Raw genomic sequence first — 22,575 nt, 5'->3', positions numbered from 1 at the left:
GGCAACCTGAGCTGGGCACTTAGATCATGAAGAGGTGGACTTGGACTTGTACCTGAGGCCATGCTTGTCTCCCCAGGTCACTAAGGGACTTCCTAACCACTGACTGTCCCACCTACCTCCATGTGTCTGCTGCAAAGGCACTGGGCTCCCTCCCCCTGGCTGGGAGGTGCATACAACCAGGCTGTCCACAGAAAAAAATGAAAACATTTTATAGACACATTGGAATAAAGACAAAACCCAGGCTGGAGTCATTATTGTGAGATTCTTATTTCTGATTTTAAAAGAAATGAGGGAATTCTGTCTTCAGAACAGACAACTGGTTTTCAACCTGTCAGACTATATTATCTAGGTGGCCTGCCTCCTGGGGGAAGGACACCTGGGCTTTGGCCTGCCAATTGCCCCACCCAGTGTGCCAAGAAGGGCTCCAGGTCAAGAGGGAGGGGGTCTATGGCACAAAGCACCTAGCCAGGCACAGTCAATCATTGTAGTAGCAACATGGGAATGTGGCCGGGGGCACTTAGGAAGGGTGAAGGGCCTCCTCCATACACCACCCCTGGCCCTAGTCTCTTGGGCATACCCCATGTGGTGACCCTGCTGTCCCTTAGAAGCTGGTATTGCAAAGACTGGGACCAAGGGCTGGACTGCCAACAATGAGGCAGTGAGGAAGTCACCACAAAGGCACTGGGACATACCCACACCTGGCCACAGGGAAATGAAGATGGGGAGGAGTTGGGGGATGGGATTAGGGCAGTGTGCCTGCTGGCCCAGGGAAGGGGTGGACAGAAAGGGAATGGAACAGGTCAGGGCAATGCTGGCCTCCCTAGGTGAAGACCAAGCTGCTGTCCCTGCCCACCTCTTAGGAGTCAGGCTGTCAATCAGGAACACCCAAACATGGGAGAGCCACGAAATAGTTAAGAGATTTTATTCTAATAGCTGTAATTACAGTGCTTGTTTGTCGAAATGAAAACTGAAAACAAGTATACAAAACAGTTGATTACTAATCGTGTATTGAAAGCAGTAAGAGGTTCCACGACACCAAATAAACCAGTTCTGAGGTTTTCCCCAAGATAAAGTTTAACAGCTCCAGCTTCTTCAGTGTTTATCAAAATACAAAAGAAAAAAGTAGAGGTTATCATTTTCGATGGCAAATCTGACCCCTGCAGGCTAAGGGCGTGAAAGCACATGTAGACAGGGGCTCCAAGGGGCTGGGGCTCTAGGATGACCACCCATGCTCCTGCTGGTGAGACCCCAGAGAGCCCGGAGCAGGCAAGCAAGGGGACTGCAGGGCTCCCGCTCCAGCCAGAGTGTTCCAACCAAGGTGCCCATGTTGACTCAAGAAAAGGCTGGGGTTCCTCCAAGGGGTCTGGGAGCAGTGGCTGCAGCTCCAGTCCATCTCCTGGGCGGCCATGTGAGCACAAATACAAGCAAAAACGCAATGGGGTGTGGGATGACCCAAGACAGAGCCAATCAGAGGGATCCTATTGTGACCATGCAGAATGGATCATGGCTGGTTCTGCTCCATTTCATTTCATGTTCCCAATGGGAAACAGACCACCAGTGGACTGGACTCAGGCGATTACTGCAGAACCTACACTAGGCACATTTCTCCCTTCTGTGTGTTCAAGTGTTCTCCTTATCTTGTATTTGTAACTATTTTTAAAAAATGCACTGAGTTTGGGTTAAAAACCAACCACCAAAATGGATCTCAACACAGATCTAAAGCCCAGAGGAGGAGGATTGGGCCTGTCTGACACGTGACTCCTAGAGGACCCGTGTGCCTAAAATCCCTTCTCAGTACTAAACAGTGGGTTGATTTTCTTTTTACAATAAAAAAAGCTGAGTAATATTGCATAGGAGTACCAGAAACTGCCTCATTGGAAACAAAAACTATTTACATTAAATAAAAACCCAGTTGCAGGCTGCGTCTGCACATTTACAGCATGGTGAAGCACACTGTGACTGACCATGGAGACAGCTTCTGGCACTCACACCACAGGGGCACGTTTGCCACATGAGAGTAAAGCAAGGGTAGAAGAGGGAGTGAGAGGGGAGGAGAGAGGTGTACAGCTCACTTCTGGTTCCGGAGCTGATTGGACAGCCAGTCCAGTCCCTCATAGAGCCCATCACCACTGGTGGCACAGGTGGCCTGAATGTACCAGTTCCTGTGGCGCAGAGAGTGTAGGCCCAGCTTGTCGGTGATCTCGGCTGCATTCATGGCATTGGGAAGGTCCTGGTGGGAGAGGCGGCACAATAGGCATGGGTCAAGGAAACTGCATGGAACCCTTTCCACCCGTCCTGTTACTCCCTCATCAGACCCTCAGACCTGAGAGGCCAACCACCTGACATGTGCCCACCACTCAGCACACAGGGTAGCTCAGTCATACATACCTGTTTGTTAGCAAACACAAGCAGAACAGCGTCCCTGAGCTCGTCTTCTGCCAGCATCCTCATGAGCTCCTCTCGGGCCTCATTCACACGCTCTCTGTCATTACTATCTACCACAAAGATGAGACCTGCAAAGGGAGGAGTAAGCATTAGTGTAGGCACCGAGGACATTGCCGACCTCTCCTACAGGCCATGGCCCTCCTCGAGGGGTACAACTGGGTTCCACCCTCACCCTGCGTGTTCTGGAAGTAGTGGCGCCACAGTGGCCGGATCTTGTCCTGGCCGCCCACGTCCCACACGGTGAAGCTGATGTTCTTGTACTCCACGGTTTCCACGTTGAAGCCTGGAGGAGTAAGACCCAAGGTGAGCATCTCCCTAGAGCCACTGCTACCCCTTAGCCTCCGAGGCCCAGCCTCCTCACCTATAGTGGGAATGGTGGTCACGATTTCACCCAGCTTCAGTTTGTACAGGATGGTGGTCTTTCCCGCAGCATCTAGACCCACCATGAGAATGCGCATTTCTTTCTTGCCAAAAAGGCCCTTGAAGAGGTTTGCAAAGATATTCCCCATGCTGTAGACTGGTGGGAGCAACACTGGCCAGAGAAACCTGTCGAAACAAGAAGCCCCTGGGTCTCTTTCTGTGCTGTCCAGGGTCAGCAGAACAGGAGCAGCTTGAGAGACCACCCCTACCCACTCACCCACAGACAGACAGAGGCTCTGCTATCTCTCCTGGAAACTTAAGGCATAAGCTGATAAATAAGCTGGTTTCCAAACAAGACAAACCCATCCACCTGCTTCTCGAGCCCCCAAATTACCCTTAGAAGGGAGAGTATGGGAATCTTAGAATAAGGATGACCGGAATTTGAAACAGCTGCTGCCATTATCTCCGGAAATGACGCCCAAGGTCACAGGGCAACTTACCTTTAAGTCCTTCAACCTGCCACTGTGGGAGGTAATGTCCAACATGCATGAAGAGGTGTGGCTTTCAAATGAATGCTAGATTCTCCACCATCTAACAGAGCTCTTCAAGGAGCCAGAAACAACCACTGCCAGGTCCTACCATTCCTCCCAACTGCCCCAAGTCTCAGTGAAACACAGTCCATGTTAAGATGACCAAAGCACAAGGAGCTAGAAGGGCCCATGGCAGAGACCAAAAGCCAACCTTTATTAACATGCTGAGAGCTTAGCACATCCTGCAGGTAGGACCAGGGGGTGAAAACACTTGGGCTCTAGGGTAGCACATGAAGGCATGCAGTCTAAAGGTGAACTCACAGCAATGGTCCTGGAGAGCCTGTCAGGGGACACTTTGCCGAAAGCTATGGTCAGTGCTATCCTCGAGAGAAGGCCTATTCCGTGTAGCAACATGCTCACACAAGAACATGTTCCTCCCAGGCTTTCCCTACCCAGTAGAGCAGAAACACTGGGATACCATCAAGCTGGCTGGGACACAAGGTCAGAGCCCAGCCAGCCCCAGACACCCAGATCTGCAGAAGGCACAAGTGACCGTAATTTGTCACTTGTGGGAGAGTGCTGCTCATGGAAGAGGAGATCTCCCATCCTGAAATGTCCCCAGGGCACCAAGGCAGCCTAGGCCTGGCCCCTCCACATTCAGCACTTTCACTCTTTAACAGTTTTAGTTGCAAACAAGAAGGGAGAAAGTTCAAATGCTGATAGCTAAGGAATCTGGATTTTTAGCATCTAAGTGAAGCCACACTGTGGTAGCTTTCAACTGTAAAGAACTCTGTGTGAGTGTTGACAGAAAACCAAATGAACCAGAGAACTAGTTCCAAGCAGGTGGGGAGCTACTTGCACGTGGATCACTGAGAGGGTATTGGTGGATGGAAGCCACTGTCAAGGCTAGGAAGGGGCTTTGCCCTACATTCCTAATCCCCCATCCCAGGAAGTAACCATGAGCTCCCAGTCTTTGGGCTTTGGATGGATGTTGCTGGGGTAACCAGGCATGCCCCACTGTACTCCACCTGGGGGGCGTGCCCCAGATCCCCACTGTTCCATGTCACCTCTGATGACAGGCTCAGGTGGAGCTGCCAGATCTCCACTTAAGTTTGTCAAGTCTCCACTGTAAGATACTTTTTGCCTAGTCATCAGTGAGGACTGGGTGACTATGTACATGTCCTGCTCCTCATCCAACTTCCACCCTCTAGTTTCAGCACTCTGACATTTCCTGGCTGAATTACTGCTATGAAAACTGTCAAATGGTGATTTTCTATTTAGTCATTCTCAAAGCTGTTAGTATTCTACTGCAAGGAACCACCATTCCCTTCTTTGTGTACTGATATGGCATGAACTCATGCATTCTAGTTTATTCAGTGGATCAGAACAACCACCCCAGTGGGTCTAAGTGTGCCCAGTAGAGCCCCTTCCAGCAGGCTTCAGTGCACTTGATACTTTTTTCTTTTCGATTTTGAATATTACCTATATATAAAATGAAAACTTAAAAAAAGATCTTTAATATATACTTCCTTTGTTGCAGACAGCCAATTTTCCTAAACATAGAGGATGATAAATTATGGAGGACAGAAGGAACTGAACTCACACATTTATCTCAACTTACTCCTAAAATCACTACCAATAAAGAAAAGTGATGACTGACTCAAAAGGACAGAGATAAGTGTTGGGGGTGTGGAGGGTGGGAAGACAACAAATTTTGGTGAGATCTAAATCTGACCAAGTGGGACCTTTTTGGAGTAAGTAAACCAGGAGCTCTGATTCTACTATCCAGGCAGAAGGCATGGGGTGCAGTGTACTGGAAACAGAGGGATACAGTGAAGTCAACAGGGAGGCACAGTGCCCAGGTGGACCTGCTCATGAGACCTGGAGGCCTCAAAGCAAGGACCTATGGATTCTTGCATCTGGAGGCCCCCAAACAGCTCCTAACTCCCTTTAAGAAGACCCTAATGGAAATGACTGAATCAGACAGAACTCTTAAGAGAAGCAAAACAGAAAATATACTATTTAAAAAGAAAAAACAATAAAAACAAAACCCATAACACCCCCCCCCACACACACACACAACAGCCTCAGTATCAACATGATGAGGGGATCTGATGCCCACAAATAACAGGGCATTAGGATACAGAGACATGGCAGATTTCACAGCCTAAGTGAAACACACAATTTTAAAAAGAGCAATTTAAAATACCAACATCTAACTTGGATATGGTAGATAACAACACCAAAGACAGGATCCCAAGAAAGAAATAACTGATAAGCTAGACTTCATTAAAATTATAAAATTCTTCTCTGTGAGAGACAAAACCTGACTAGGAGAAATTATCTCCAAGAGATACATCTGATAAAGGACTATCATCTAAAATATACAAACACCACTTAAAACTCAACAATAACAACTTTATATTAAATTAAAAAGGGAGAGTTCCCTCGTGGTTCAGCATGTTAAGTATTGTCACCATTGTGGCTCTGGTTACTGCTATGGCTCAAGTTTGATTCCTGGTCTGGGAACTTCCACATGCTGTAGGCGTGGCCAGAAAAACATTTTTTTAAATGGATCAAAGATATTGGGAGTTCCCGTCGTGGCGCAGTGGTTAACGAATCCGACTAGGAACCATGAGGTTGCGGGTTCCGTCCCTGCCCTTGCTCAGTGGGTTAACGATCCGGCGTTGCCCTGAGCTGTGGTGTAGGTTGCAGACGCGGCTCGGATCCCGCATTGCTGTGGCTCTGGCATAGACCAGTGGCTACAGCTCCGGATTCGACCCCTAGCCTGGGAACCTCCATATGCCGCGGGAGCGGCCCAAGAAGTAGTTAAAAAGACAAACAAACAAACAAACAAAATATTAAAGATGCTCATCATATGTCCCCAGGAAAATGCAAATTAAAATAATGAACTACTACTGCACACCTATTAGTATGACCAAAGGCCAAAATCCAAAACACAACCTGGCAATGGCAAGGATGCAGAACAATGGAATTCTTCCTCATTGCTAGTGGGAATGCAAACTAGTACAGCCAATAGGAAAACTGTGTGGAGGTTTTTCACAAAACATACTCTAACCATATAATTCAGCAACCACACTCCTTGGCATTTACCCAATGGATCTGAAAACTAATATTCACAGACACCTGCAACACTGATGTTTACAAAAGTTTTATTCATAATTGCCACAACTTGGAAGCAACCACAAAGTCCTTCAGTAGATGAGTAGATAAACAAATAGCAGTACATGCAAACAACAGAATATTATTCAATAGTTAAAAGGGCTATCAAGACATGAAAAGACACAGAGGAGCCTAAATGTGCATTATTAAGTGAAAAGAAGAATACTATACACTGTATGATTCCAACTATGTGACATTCTGGAAAAGGCAAAACGGTGGAGATAGTAAAAAGATCTTTTCGGTGGTTTTACAGGGTTACAAAGAATACAAAATGATTTTTAGGGCAGTGAAACTATTCTGTATGATACTGCAATGGTAGATATGTCATTAATACACTTTTCCAAACCTACAGAATGCACAATACCAAGAGTGAACTTTAATGTAAACAAACTGTGGGCTCTGGATGATGTGTCAATGTAGGTTCATCAACAGTAACAGATGCACTGCTCCAGTGAGGGATGCTGATGGTAAGGAAGGCTATGTGTTTATCAGAAATCTCTGTGCCTTTCTCTTAATTATGTGGTGAACCTAAAACTGCTCCCCCAAGAGAAACATTAGCAGTGTTTTCAACCTATAATTCTGTATCAGCCAAAGCACAATTCAGTGTCAAGCAGAACCAAGGGGTCAAAAGTGCAAGGCATCACACATGCAGCCTTCTAGAGGTTGCCACAGGCATGCAGAGCCCCCCACCAAAGCAACAGGGAGATACACAAGCAGGACTGCACAGCAACCGGCCCAAGCTGGAGCCGGAAGGAGCTGTTTTAGGAAAAGACGAATGTGTACCTATACTGGTTTAAACGTGGGGTTTGGCAGTTCTAGGGGAACTGGGGAAAACCAATGACAGGTACACCGAAAAAGCCAAGGATGAAAATGAAAAAAAGGAAGTCATTTTAAGATTTCCTGAGGGAAAACATAAGCCAGTCATGTGACTCAGCAGTGAATAATATTTATTCAGTCATGATACTGTGACTGTCACTGCTGGGTATTGGGAAGCTAAGGCCAGAACTTGTTTGTGGTGTCAAGGGCCAACCCTCACTGTCCAAAGCTGACACAGAGAGAAACAGTATTAGCATGCTCATTTAGAACAAGGCAGAGAAGGCGCTATGGAGGCAGGATGGAAGACTGCTATTTATACTTTGCGTACAAATTGACACAAAAACCTGGGGCTATGGGATGAAAAAGTTATCAGTATTCTCCCCAATCCCAATGTGGAACTATTGGAACATTCTAGGAAAATGGGCCTGAAAGCAGACCAACGACATGCACATCAGTCTCAGAATACAGTCATGTCACAGCTGTGACACTGGGCAGTCCAAGAACCTCCTCCTCCTGTCATGCTCTTGGCAGTTCCCTCAGAGCCCAATGTGTTTGCCCACTCACTGTCCCTGGCCTGTCTTGGCCCTGCAGTCTGGTTACCAACGTGGTCCTTGCCCTCCACACATGTTTTTTAAACTTGTCCAAGTCCTAGAGCCCCAAAGAGGGAGTGGGCCACACATTTGGTGGCTGAACCTGGACAGGGATGAGTATGAACTCTAGGGTTTAAGATGCTACACATAACACTTGGTCTTTCCCACTATACAGGAAATCTATACCTGCCCCACACCTGGTCCAGGGACCCTGGTGGCTCCTGACCTAACACAGAATTTGTCACAGTAGAAATGTTCAACAGTGACCACCAGAGTTGTTTCCTGGCCTCTCTGCACAGGTTGTAACTTGCAAGACACCCAGCCTAGGCCTGTTTAGTATTTCACCCTTTCCTCTACCAGGATCCCTCCCACTCAGGTCAAAACCTGTTTTTCCAGTTCACTGTACTAATCATGAGTATCTGTTAGCTGTGAAGACACTGACTTTCTCAAAAGAGCCCTTGTTTGAGCCCACCTTTGTGCGTGACAAGATGTAAAAGTAGGAGTTCCCGTCGTGGCGCAGTGGTTAACGAATCCAACTAGGAACCATGAGGTAGCGGGTTCGGTCCCTGCCCTTGCTCAGTGGGTTAACGATCCGGCGTTGCCGTGAGCTGTGGTGTAGGTTGCAGACGCGGCTCGGATCCTGCGTTGCTGTGGCTCTGGCGTAGGCCGGTGGCTACAGCTCCGATTCAACCCCTAGCCTGGGAACCTCCATATGCCGCGGGAGCGGCCCAAGAAATAGCAACAACAACAAAAGACAAAAGACAAAAAAAAAAGATGTAAAAGTAACAACAGCATGTCTCTTTCCTGAGCAGATGCAGTCCCTTTAGAACAGTTTTTTTTTCCGGAGCTCCCGTTGTGGTTCAATGGTTAACGAATCTGACTAGGAACCATGAGGTTGCGGGTTCAATACCAGAAACAATGACAGGGTGGCATTTCAACATTACAGCAAAAAACAGGACACAACTGGTTGGCAAAGATCTTCTAGGCTACAGGCCAAGGCCAACAAAGGGCCCCCCTCAGAAAGCCAGTGCAGGGAGGAAAAAACTTGAGTTTACAACCGTTCCACTCCAGTAAATGAATCCGGAGTGACTGGTTTAGCTGTTGAAGAGAAATAAATGTACCCATAACTTCTACCTATATCTGCTGCACCTCCTAACAAGCCTCAAAGGACTAAGGAATAAGCAAGGGAGAGCCCTACCCTACATTCAGAGTTGTGCAGCTTGCCTCAGGCAGAAGGAAAGTTTGTCGCATTTTCTGAAACTGTTAGAGCTGGTTTATTTAACAGAATCTCTGTAACAACAGATATCAAGATGACCCAAACTGCTGGGAATCATTAGGAAGAAGAAATCACTAATCTAGAGCATGGCTTGGGAAGCAAAACATGGAGGCAAAAAACAAGAGTGTGGATTCTATTCTCCGCTTTAGATGTGGTGGGCTGCTCTGGTCCCTCTTAAATAAGGGATCACAGAGATGAATCCCCCACTCAAATGAAGAGCTAGGTGACATCAGAACTTTTGTTCTCTTTGCTTTTTATAAAAGTCAAGTTTATTGAGGTGTAAGGTACATACAGTAAAATGTATACAGCTCTATGGTTCCTAATGGCAGTTTTAGTATCTAATTTAAGAAAAATTAACAAAGTGAATATTTTCCTGAGGAATTGATATACATTATAAAACATTTTCTTTAAAGATTTAATTCATTCTTCTAGCAGTCGCATATGTGCTTAGATTATCAACCACTAAGAAGCCTAATTAATGACATGTAGGATTTAATTTTAAAGGGGGGGTGTCCTGCACTTTAATAGGTAATATCGCATACTGTAATCTGCTACAAACTGCTTTCTGTACATCAACTTGGGACTTGAGCACATCAGATTAAATAAAGCCTTAAGTCATTATCCTATTAGTCCAACATTCCATTTCTGTAGCTGACATTTTTCTGTAATTGAGCAATTGAGTACAGCATTACATTTTGTCACCATTTTATGAAAATTAGTTTAAGAAGAAAATTAAACGTGCCAATACTAGTGATAGATACACCTTACGGGCCTAACACGACTGTGATGAAGATAGTAACATGCTCAGAAGGAAGAATACTCTGCCTGAGACACTCGAAGGATGTGATTAACTTGATTGAACTTTTTTCCCTTCAGTTTTATTCTAATATAACTGACATACACACTATTATTTTCAGATGTACAACATAATGATTTGATATGTGTATATACTGTGAACAGATCACCACAAAAATAACTCCCATCACCTCACACAGTCACCCCTTTTTCCCCTGCAAAAATTTTTTAAGTAAGATTTACTCTCTTAGCAACTTTCAAATATACAATACAAATGGTGAACTACAGTCACCATACTGTACCTTACATTCCAGGATTTATCTTATGACCAGAGGTTTGCACCTTTTGACCAACTTTACCCATTTCACTTACCCTGACTCTGAACTTTCAATACAAAGAAAAAGAATAAACGAAAGAACATGCAAAAACATTCTAGAACTGTGTAATTCTGGTCTGCATCTAAAGGTGAGTTCCAGTAAGAGACTTTTTTTTTTTTTTACAACAAAACTTTCAGGATGTTTTGCAGGAATCAATTAGGTATTAGACCTGCCCTCTTTGCAGCAGTCCCACACACCTACCCCCAGGAAGGAGGCTGAGTGCCAAAAACCCAGAAGCCAGCCAGAAACCCAGAGGCCAGTATGCTAACAATGGAAGGCTGAAGGCTGGTCCTTAACCTGCAAGTTGCATCCCAAAATTTCCTGTCAAGTATGATTCTTAGGAGGAGCAACCAGTCGATTTCAATTTAGATCACTCTTTGTCAGCTTAAGATTCAAGGTGAAATCCTTAAAATAACAATAAGAAATCAGGTTCATTCACGAATCTAATGAACCTAGCTCTTGGTCTATATGAACATGAACACCCAAGAGCCACTGTCTACTGTCTAATGGAACAAGCACACCAACCACAAGGCAAATGTGGAAAATGACTGCAATTAACCCTACTTACCACTAACCACAAAAACCAAAGCATTTAACTGATGAACATATTTACTTATGTTTTCTAATTCTCCCTTATTCATAGTCTTAAAGGTTTTATTTACTATTTTTAACATAACTGCCCTCAAAGCACATTACCAACACACTTACATTGCCCTGAAATCTACGATGGGAGCATATAACCAGACTGGCCAGCCCAAATGAAAGCAATATCCATGTAGGACCTATGAACCCAAAAGTCACATGGCCTCCAACAAGTGGCTGATGATACCCACAAGCTGAGGCCTCACTGGGATACTGCATCAGGAGCATCTCTCACAGATCTGTACATTCATCTTGGTGGCAAAACTGGCTGCTCATTGGTATTTTCTCTCAGATTTGTCTCTGGGCACAAGGCCTTCCAGAGCAAACCTTTTTCTGGCCTCTTGCAGCTGTGCAGGATCTCTGAGTATACTAGCTGTGGATAGGGCAGCAGTGATGGAATAGCTTGGTCCTACAGACCTGGTGGTGGGTGCCTGGGCCCCTTACTGTGGAGTGGTCAGCGCCCTGGACCCTGATGAGCACTTCCAATGTGGCATTAAGGGCACACACACCCTCTATCTGACTCCAAACGAGTTAAGTCTAAAGAAGTTGTTACTGAGTGGGGTAAAAATCAAAAGACCAAAACCACAAATATGTATTGACCTTACAACATTAAAATGTGTAACAAATTAAGATGAAAATGAAGGAAAATAAAGTAATTTAGATTGAAAGGTATCATAACAGGATTTGAGAAACTACGGGGAACTCTAAACCACCCAGACACCCAGAAAAGTGTCCTGCCACCAAATGCTTACTAATTTTTTTTTTTTTTAGGGCTTAGTTTTTGTGTTAGGGTTCACATTGGTTTTTGGGTTCTGGTTAGTGTTAGGTTTTATTTTAATTTTATTTTTTGTCTGTCTTTTCTAGGGCCACACCTGTGAGGCATGTGGAGGTTCCCAGGCTAGGGGTCTAATTGGAGCTACAGCTGCCGGCAATGCCAGATCAGAAACGTGTCTGCAACTTACACCACAGCTCATGGCAATGCTGGATCCCTAACCCACTGATCGAGGCCAGGGATCAAACCTGCAACCTCATGGTTCATAGTCAGATTCATTTCCGTTGTGCCATGACAGTAACTCCCAGTTTACTAATTCTGCACATCAGTGGTCCTTTGGAAGTCAATTAGAATTGTGTTTCAATCCAATCCAGTAGATGAGGATCACTGGTTTGGAATTCCTCAACAAGATGCTCAGGCCCATGTTCCAACCTCGGGTGTGCTCCCAGTCTCCTCTCACACTGATTCATGCCATGCCCAATGAGCCCTTAACACAACCTCTGAAGCAAAGCTCAGATGCCACCTTCCACAGAGGGTGGGGGTGAGGGTGGGTGTCTTTCCCCCTTATTTTTCCCAGTGCACCTTCAACACACCATGGGGCTAACAGTCTCCACAGTTGTATAAGAGTAGCTGTGTGATAAGAACAGCTCTAAGCACAAAAAGCTCAACAATACTCAGTGAATCCAACTGACAGATGGTGAAACTGAAGCGGAACAACAGTGTTCACCCTTCCACCTCACCTCAATGGTAAAATTAGTTCATAGAGGCTTCTGAACCAAGCAATGCCAAAGGCTGATCCATAGTTATAGTCAGTCCTCTCAATGCAGCTAGAAAGAAGCTTCAGCTGCAGAAACTCACACATTCACACAACTCCATCTACTGAAGTCTCAACCCCCATGATCCTTGACAGAAAGGGCATGCGCGCCTGTCAAATAAGAGCCCCATGTTTCAATTCTAGTAGTGAGAACAAGGAAGGGAAAGATGATTCGGGATTCTGATTTCTGCTGTGAAGTAAATAACATTAGTTTGTTTTTAATCACTCCACTTCAATTATGTGATTACCACAAATGTGCTTAAGTCTGTGGTTTTTGTTCTTGTGTCTTCTCAAAGAGGCCACCTGCATCCATGGTGCATAGGACCCTCTCCCGGCACCAGGGTGGGGCTCTGGAGAAGTCAGGGTTACTGAGATCCCTTTCCACACACCCTTGAAGAAAAAGGGAACTGTGACTAACCATGAGCTGCCAGTGCCCAGTTCTTCTTCCTCAAACTTCTCAAGAGTTGCAGGGTTTTTCAGCACAAGGGGACTTTGTGAGTGATTAAACTAATCTCCAAAACTTGATTTCTGCCTGTAGGAACTTTCACTTTGAAAACAAAATTTAAAAACTCCAGCCCCACCTCTTTTTCTGACATGGGCTTCCTGGAGGACTCAGAAAACTAAAGTGCAGCAATAGCTGGGAGCCTCTGTTAGATCCCCCAAATGCTGAAGCAAGCCCCATACTAGAACTGCCCTTCTTGCAACCCTTGATAGGAGCATGAGAGGTGCACCAACTTAGAGCACTTGGAATGCCCTCTGCCTCACTCTCCAAGAAGCTGGTATTGCCCAGGAATAACAGAAAATAGCTCCCTTTCTGGATCATAGAGGTGGTGATAAGAAATGCCATGGGATGTTAATTTTAATCTTTTTTTTTTTGGACCACATCCATGGCACATTGAGGTTCCCAGGCTGGGGTCCAATCTGAACTATAGCACCAGCCACAGCAATGCAGGATCCGAGCTGCATCTGGGACCTACACCATAGCTCACAGCAACACCAGATCCATAACCCACTGAGCGAGGCCAGGGAAGCGAACCAACATATATATCAGACAAAAAACGCATGCTGCCCCAAATAATTTAACAGGGAAATGAAAAACAGTGACAGACTGCCACAAACGCACTGCCATCTGATACTCAGGGACTGTGGTGTCCCTGAAGGAGTCTCAATCCGTCCCCCACCCCACTCCCTGGAAACAGAGAAAAATTCTTGGTAAGGTTCTGCAAAGAACAAAATACAATCACCTTTCATTTTGTAAGGCAGTCTTATTCCTGGAAAATCCAGAAATTAAAGCCATACACACACCAATCCCAAAGTTGACTCTGTACATGAACAGAAAGAGAATTATGTTTAAGACATAAACAGATTTTTTTCACCTATATGAAAGACATATAAAGAATTAATTCTTCCTACCAAATGTACTAAATACCAGGACCGCCTCATTTGACAGAGTCCAAGATTCTCCCACAAATTCCCAATATACCCTTTCCATGGAGCTACTACTCCAAGGACCAACTGGCTTTTCTCTCCTCCTCTGCTCCTGGCAAGTCTCCAAAACCACTAAGTGCACTCCCACCTAAGGGCCTTTGTACTTACTGCTCCCTTGCCTGGGAGAAGCTTCCTGTTTCTCCCAAAGACCTATAGGACCCCACACTCCTTTATATCTCTGCTCAAATGGCACCTTCTCCCAAGCCTCCAGATAGGTACTCAGGGTCCACTTCTTTTTCTGTGTCCTGTTGCCTTATACTCTGCCAGCGGAGCCTCTTCTGCCCAGAACTCACCCATCTTCCTATCTCTACCTTTCTCCACTGGCCACCTCTTTGGGCACACAAGGGATTCACTGTCACGGAGAGAAGAATCATAAAAGAACATTTATCAGGGCCTTAAGAATTAAAAAGTAAAAAGATTAATCATACACATTTACACATTCGTTTCCTAAAAATTAGTTTGCCAGAAAAAAAAAAAAACTAAAGTCAACAATGAATTTCATACTAGTTTAAATGTGTACATGAGTGTGGTGGATTCTGAACATTCCTTTAACATCCCAGTGAGGAGGAAATCTGGGTTATAGAGATACAGTTAACTACTCAGGGCAAATGTGCATCTCAGCAAATGTTCAATACCACAGGAGGAATGTGCACATAATCTGCTTCCTAAACCTGCCCTCAGGTACCTGCAACTAGTGACAAAGAATAGATTTTCACTAATCTCCTCAGGAATTTGCAAGGTCTCATATCACTTTGACGGAAGAGAAATGCTAAAACTAACAAAAAAATATAGTTATTTTAAATATAAAGTAATAATTAATTCAATCAGTTAGCAACTGCATGCTCATCTACAGATGATAGGAAAATGCACTGTGAACAGCAATGGCGGGGGGGGGGGGAGCACCTGTGCCTACAGCATATAAAAGTTCCTAAGCTAGGGAGAGGACCTGTCCTGTACCAATGACTTGAGCCACAGCAGTGACAACACTGCACCCTTATCTACTAGGCTACCAAGGAACTCCAACGGCAGTATTTTAAAGACACCCTTTATTCTGAATCCTGTGATCAAAATGCTGGCACATCTAACTTTGCCTTCATTCCTACTCTTCACAAGTGAGTCTAGACAAAAGCCTGAAATTGTTTTCTTGCCCATTTTTCCCTAAGTCAAATTGACCAGATACTTAAAAAACTTCACGTTAAAAACTACCAGGATCTCAGAGACCTAGAACTAAGCTTTCCGTTTAAGCTTTCTGTTTGGCTCCCACATACAGCATTGTAATATGTGGGTGGGATGCCCAATACAAACTGAAAGATGTTAGCTATTTTACATATGACTTGCTCTTTGGAAGCAAACTTATAGGCATCCCTCTGAGGAACATAACTTACTAAATTCTGATTAAACATTAATGTTTCTAAAATGTACTATACATTTCTAATTTCTGAAAATGTACATGGACCACAACAAGGGCTTCTATTCATTTATGTTGTATACTAACAGTGACCCCTGTGGCCTTAGGTGTGTAAAAATGTTTGCCTCCTCCAGAACCACTCCCAATTACTATGTCTGTAAAATGTGCCTGCCTTGTATGCTTTTTTCTGTCTCTTCCTTTTAGTCAGAGACAATCCCACTCTTCAATGATAGGCTGCCAAGCTCTTGTCTTCAATGTGTGCAAAAACAAGGAAACATGGGTTTGTTAGGAATATGGAGGTTAGGCCTTGCGACCTGCAGCTACACTATTCCTTTCCACCCACATGAAGAAGCTGGGGTGAAAGGACTGGGTGAGGGACTAACAGACTCTCCTAGGAATAAGGAGCTTTGATGTTTTGGTACTAAATTTTGCCACATTTTTTCCAGCTAATCAGGCCATCTGATACATCCGAGAATGCTGAACTACCTTCCAGAATAACAACACAGCTGTATAGTGGTAACAGATACAGTACAACCATACTTTAAAGAATTTATTTATAGCAATCATAAGAGGATAAGACCCTGATGAAGCACCTCTCCCTTCAACCTGGCTCACTTAATTACTCTGAAGTCACCCCCCCCACACACACACATTCTCAGACATTCCCAAGCCCCCCTTTACTTGCCAATAGAAAGGTTACACCCAACCCACTATTAGGTCAAAATGTTTCCAAAAGACCACTTCACTTCAGATCGTTCTAAGAGGATATCTCCAGCACCATCCACAACAATGAGGAGTAGAGGTATGGCAAAAGAGCTGTTCCTATTTAAGATCCCAACTGAAAAGAATCTTTCACATTTCTTTCCCAACCACCTCTGACAGATGTGCATTTTATTTCCTTCATTCTAATCCTACAAAGGTTGTAAGCTCAAAGGGTATGTATGGGACAACATGCACAGAGACAGTCATAAATGGTATGGCAAGCACAGACTAGCTGGATCTGAACACCAGTTCAGCAACTGATCACAACTCTCAGGAAGGCTGCAGAAACGATTGGTGAGCCTGACCTATGATCAAGAAGAACAGATTTAAATTCACATAGCAAAGCAACATTCAATTTGAAGAATCTGAAGAAAATTGATTCGACTCTCTCAAACCAAGTTAATATACCATTTATGAACTTACATGAAGGTTTTTCCCCTTTGTTAGGTTTGTTCCTACGGCCATTTGATTCTGGGATCACCTCAGTAGCTGATAGTCCATACTGAATTTTACTAAAGTAAAATGTCAAGACGCACCTTATTGTAGTTTGAAGCCTGTATTGTAGTCTGTTCTTTGGTAGAGGTGGCTTAGCTGGTCTGAATGTCCTCTTCACATTGTGCAAGAGGCAAAGCAAATAGCTAGACCACATGATTTAAAAACCAGAACTGTGAGGAGCACAGAACCAGTTTTTGCTTTCTACTAACTTTCTTGTAGCGATGAGCAGACAGCGTGTGAGTCAGCTATTATCCAAACCAACTATCTTAAATCTTTCTCAAGTAGCAACTTTGAATACCTGTATCAGAAGTTAGCGCTCATGGGAAATAGGTTTCTAATGCCCAGGACACATGGATTTATCTTCAACAGAGCATTCCCACTGAAAAGGCACACTATGTTCCACTCATTAACCAGAGAAAACCTTTGAGAAGACAGCACACTCAAAGTGGCCAGATTTGTGATATACACATACACACATTCAATTCCTCTTAATTTTGGACCTAGCTAGCAACACCAGGCATTCAAAGTTCTTACAGTTTTGGCTACTCAAGACGGCTGCTGAAACCTTTAAGGACACCACACACAGCATGCGCCATGGGATCTCATACTCCTTTAGACACACACACAGTCAGAAAAGCAGGAGCAACCATGCAAACAGCTAGCAGGAAAAAAAAATGCTGAGCACTTGTTCTGAAACAAGAACTAGTGCTGACCACTCCAACACCAATTACATCAACTACATCTCCTGCCAATGACTTCTTGTGCAATTTTGCTTGATTCATTTAAAAAAAAGCAACTTGGTGTTCTAAGAAGCTCAGAAGTGCTTAGTTGATTAATATTTTAAGTACTTTCTAATTAATTGCCAGGTCTTATTAACAAAGCTACCATTTTACTCCCTCCGCTTGCATTGGGCAACAAGAAACCTTTAGAGCGCTCTGCTAGGGAGGCCGGCCTCAACCCCGGACAGGTCTTTCTAGAGGCAGGTTAAAAATTCACCAGCTCAGAAGAATGTTCTTATCCATGTCAAAGAAACCCAGTAAGCAATTCCAGGGTTGCACACCAAGCTTGGATAAAGGGGCCCTACACGGCCGGCGCGTACATCTGGGGGCTTCCTGGGGCCACGAGCGCTCGCACTCAGACCCCCGGCCCAGAGAGCACCCGCCCAGGAACCCGGGTCCCGCCCCGCCTCACCGGCCCCGTCCCCAGAGCAAAGAGGAACTGGGCTCAAACCCGGGCCATCGTGTGACCTTGGCCGCGTCCCGGGCCGCTGGCCTCAGTTTCCTGGTCCTAACGAATCTAAGGCAGGAGGTCTCGCAGGCGGAGCAGGAAGCACGGCTTCCTGGAGAGCCTGCGTTGCGGGCCGTACTTCCGGGCGTCCGCCCTGACTGCTCTGGGGGCCTTGAGGAGTGAGCCGGCGGCACGACTGACCCCCGCCCCAATCTCGACACGGCCTCCGACCCGGCTCGGCCCCGACTAGACCCCCATCCCAGCCTCGACCCCTGGCTCAGCCCTCCGCACCCACCCGCCCGGCCTCGGGTCCCAATCTGGACTCAATCCTCTGCCTTGCCCCGTCTCGCCTCGCCCCGGCCTCTATTCGACCCTGGCCCCCCGCCCGGCCTCGGCTCCCCGCCTCGACCCCTGGCCTGGCCTCACCTCGGCCCTAACCCGGCCCGGCCTCACCTCGACCCCGGCCTCGGCCCCCACTGCCCCGGCCCAGACTCACGCCAGACCTCACCTTGGCCCTCGCCCCCTCCTCGGCCCCTGCCCAGCCTCACCCTCGACGGCCGCAGCGCTGCTGCTGCTCAGAGGCAGGCGTTGGTTTCGCTCCCACAAGATGGCGGCTCTGACGGCAGCCACGTCAGTGCCTGCTGCCGCGGGGGACGCTGGGGAACGGGGCGGTCCCGCCCACTTCCCGCCTGGCGCGCACGCGCAAACTCCCAGCAAGAGGCGGGGACAAACCGCAGGCAGGCGCGGGGCCAGGGGAACATCGCCAGGCTCACTACTGCGCTTGCGCGTACCCTGCTTTTCCCCCCCCCTCCCCGCCTCCCACCGCCCACCTCACCGCTTCAGAAGAGTCAGGTTGTGCTTCTGCGGGTTTAACTGTTGTCTGCACGGGGTTGAGCACAAATACCCATTTCACAGATGTGGAGACTGAGGCCCCAGTGGGCCCTGCGGGACCGGGACAGCAGCAACCGGGTGCCAGCTTTCCTCCCCAGCTTCAGTCCCGGTGACCGCAGTGACCTACGCAGCTCTCTGCTCGCGGGAGGAGCTGACGTGGGGAAGCAGACGCAAGATCAAATAAAGAAGGAGGGCATCTAGTAGCACAGCTGAGCAGGGAGCCAAAACTAGGCAGGGAACAGACCTGGGGTGGCCTCTGCGGCGAGGTCCAGGTGACAGGGGAGCTCCCTCCTCTAGGAAGCCTCCCTGGGCTGATCAGAAGGGAGATGAGGCCTGTCGCTGCCCCTCTCCACGTTGTCCAGGCTCAGAGCCTGACTGTGGTCCCTACTGTGGCCTTCCACAGAACCCGGGTTCCATACCGTCCCCGGCCTCCCCTTGCCTCTGTGGTACTTGAGCTCACTCACCCACCACCCTCCTGCTGCTGTGAAGGGTACCCCAATCAAGAGGCATTGGGAGACTCTACCCAATGCTGTGCATGTTGTGGAGGGCACGGAGCAAGGCCATTACCTGGGCCCTATGCCAGGGCCTGCTGGCAGAGAAGAGCCTTCAGGTGTTGTGTGGCAGCCCTCCTGTCCCAAACATTGGTCACCTCTTCTTCTGAGAGGCTGAGGGCCTTTGGCCCTGTGAGCCAGACTCCTGGCTCCACCACACCTTATCACCTGCTGAAGAACTAGCCTGTGTTCTGCACCTCAGTCTTTGCTCCCCACCTTCACCCTTCCAATGCTGTAAACACCGAAAATGCTCAAAGTGCCCCTCAGGGGTTTGCATCTCCGGAAAATGGCACAGAACCTTCTGATGGTGCTGGCTGTCTACCCCCAGAAAACTGACCCACAGATAGATGTCTGCAAATGATTATTTTGTCCTCTGGATCTTCCTTTAAAATAAAAAAAATGGGAGTTCCCGTCGTGGCACAACGGAAACGAACCCGACTAGGAACCACGAGGTTATGAGTTTGATTCCTGGCCTCACTCAGTGGGTTAAGGATCCGGCCATGACCTGTGGTGTAGATCGCAGATGTGACTTGGATCTGGCGTTGCTGTGGCTGTGGTGTAGGCCAGTGACTACGTCTCAGATTAGACTCCTAGCCTGGGAACCTCCATATGCCACGGGTGCGGCCCTAAAAAGATAAATTAAATAAATAAATAAATAAATAAAATGCAAAAATATAGACAGGAAGGAGCAAGTGAAAGATACACATACAGTTTATTATTTTTTTTAGGGCTGCACCCCCTGCATGTGGAAGTTCCAGTCTAGGGGTCTAATTGGAGCTGTAGCTGCCAATCTATGCCACAGCCACAGCAACTCAGGATCTGAGCCACACCTGTGACCTACACCACAGCTCAGGGCAATGCTGGATCCTTAACCCACTGATCGAGGCTAGGGATTGAACCCACGTCCTCATGGATACTAGTTGGGTTTGTTATCACTGAGCTGCAACAGGAACTCCTACATGTACAGTTTAAAAGATAGATGGATCCCAGCTAATAGAATTTACCTTCATCCTAATTCTGTTCTGGTTTGCTTCACACCTTGGGAAAAGGAGGTATGGGGGCCCAGGGTGGGCACATCGCAGGAATGGGCCCTGCCCCTGGCAGGAGACCTGTTAGGGAGTTGGGAAGTGCAAAGCAGTTACCTAGGGAGAATGAGCCCCTGGTGCCCATCTAAGGGAGCCAGTACCTCCAGGACCTTCTTCCCCGGGGTTCTGAGAATGGATATGCTAGGGACGAACTGAGCAGGGTGTCTACCCAGCTTTGGCCAGGAGGGGGCGATGTGAGCCGCCTAGAGGGCCTGCCAGCATTGGCTGCCAGCATTGGCTGCCTCCACTGCGTCAGGCTTAAAGCCCCTATACCAGACCTCACTTCAGCCTGACCAAGAATGGAAACCTGACTGGGGTCTGGGGTCAAGTTCCTCCCCTCTAGAGGGTTCCTGAGTCCAAGACAAGGTCAGACACAAGGATGTGAACCAGAAGGCCCTCTGGGGAAGGTGGCTAGAGGGACAGAAGGATATGGGAGAGCAAAGGCAGAGACGGGAGGGAGGAGGCATAGGGATGTTTACCCAATCCAGGATCCCCGGCCTGGAAGGTACTTCATGCAGCTTCTGTGTGCGGCGCCTATGAGGTGAGCAGCATTTGTGCCAGACTGTTGGTGGTCAGAGAGGTTGCAAGCCCACCCAAGGTCCCATAGCTAGGATTGTTGCCAGCATGCCTGTCATTCTTCCCCCTGTCCCACTTTGCCTCTGGGGACACTGGCGATTCAGTGCATCTGCAAGCTGCAATATTATTTTGGACTCATCCGGTGATGGGGAGCTCACTACTTGGTTAAGGCACTCAACATCCAGAAACTACTGCAAAACTTTATCTTCTTGAAGACTTCCTCGGATGGTAGTGAAGGATGGGGGCCCTATTTCTACCCGCACTCCCCCACCTGATCCTCGCTCTGTTGGGCTGGCCTCTATAGACCCCCGGAGCCTAGAGGGGGCCCTGAGACAGGTTTCTGTCCAGACAGGGGTAGGATGTGGAGAGGGCCCCCACACTTCCCTATGCTCAACTCAGATCTCTTCTCCTCTAGGCCCATCCTCCAAGCCTACCCTCCTGTATGTCCCTCCTGGTACAGGCTGCAGGAATTATTACAGCTGTTCTGATGGTATGGGTCTTGGGCGGAGGCCTGCACAGCCTCCATGCTCATGCCCATTTTCCCACCCCACCCCTGGGCAGCTCTGCCCCTTGTCCTGGGCCTGGGCTAGAGTCTGGGGCCAGCTAGGTCATGTAGGAAGCCTGTGGTGGGCATGGGGATGGGCTGGTCCAGCACCACACAGCAGTCAAGGGGCAATGTAAGGATCTGTTCCTGCCCCAGTTTCCCAATCATGCAGGCCCCTCCCTTCCCTGACCCCCAGTATAGCCCCCTCACCCCAGCCTAACTTACAGGGCTCCTTCCCATTCCCAGGACAAGCCAGGACTATTCCCAATGAAGACCTTTCTCTCTCTGCCTGGGACACTATCTGGGAATGGGTGGTTCCTGCATGCTCCCCTCAGCTCTCCTGAGCACTGTGGTACTCCCCAGAACGCCAGCTCCACTGGGCAAAATGTTTCTCGCCTGGTTCTTGGCTTTACTCCATGCCTGGGCAGACAGCAAGTAAGGCAATTATAGGGACCCCATTTAGTGGGTCTCCTATAGGGGTGCCAAAGAGCATACCTTTGGTTTTAGGACCCTCTGACTGACATTTAGCATTTCCTCCCATTTTGAGTTAGGTGACATTCCCAAAGAGCAGTATATGCTGGATCTATGATCTTGTCAGCAACATAAACCTCAAGACATTTTCATGTTTTGTTATAGCTGTTGCAGGAACTGTGAAATCTTGTTTCTGCTCCCTGCTCAACTGAAATTACAGAAGTTGTCACCCTGCAGCCAGCCCTGTCATCTCCAGGGCTGGTAACTAAGGCTGACATATGTGACAGTACTACATCCCATGCCTCCTCTTGTGTGATGCTTCATTTCCATGTCTTCTGGCCTTATACAGGTAAACAAAATCAGAAGGGCACGCTGGAAATTTGCAGCCTGGAAAGTTCTAACCATACTTAGTACATATGCAAAGCCATTGCCTCTCTCAAGATGATAGAAACTGTTACTCCTGAAGTCACAAGCCAG

At 47.2% G+C, this 22,575-nt stretch overlaps 1 protein-coding gene across 2 annotated transcripts; it reads right to left on the bottom strand.

The window, feature by feature from the left end:
- Positions 1-905: 905 nt before the first annotated feature.
- On the bottom strand, positions 906-18,640 carry ARF1 (ADP ribosylation factor 1). 2 transcript variants are annotated; one of them, XM_047776330.1, is made up of 5 exons: positions 18,529-18,640; positions 2,807-2,991; positions 2,618-2,728; positions 2,389-2,513; positions 906-2,230 (listed from the first exon to the last, which is right to left on the bottom strand). In XM_047776330.1, exons 2-5 carry the CDS (start codon positions 2,952-2,954, stop codon positions 2,069-2,071), a joined length of 546 nt encoding a protein of 181 aa, XP_047632286.1. In that variant the 5' UTR covers positions 2,955-2,991; positions 18,529-18,640; the 3' UTR covers positions 906-2,068. The 2 variants fall into 2 exon arrangements, with proteins under 2 accessions (XP_047632286.1, XP_047632285.1); XM_047776329.1 differs by having other exon boundaries at positions 18,489-18,623.
- Between the last annotated feature and the right edge of the window lie 3,935 nt (positions 18,641-22,575).

Source organism: Phacochoerus africanus, chromosome 4, assembly GCF_016906955.1.
Source record: "Phacochoerus africanus isolate WHEZ1 chromosome 4, ROS_Pafr_v1, whole genome shotgun sequence".
NCBI classification, from domain to species: domain Eukaryota; kingdom Metazoa; phylum Chordata; class Mammalia; order Artiodactyla; family Suidae; genus Phacochoerus; species Phacochoerus africanus.
Note: the sequence above shows the minus strand (reverse complement) of the source record. Positions and strands in the feature narration are given on the sequence as shown.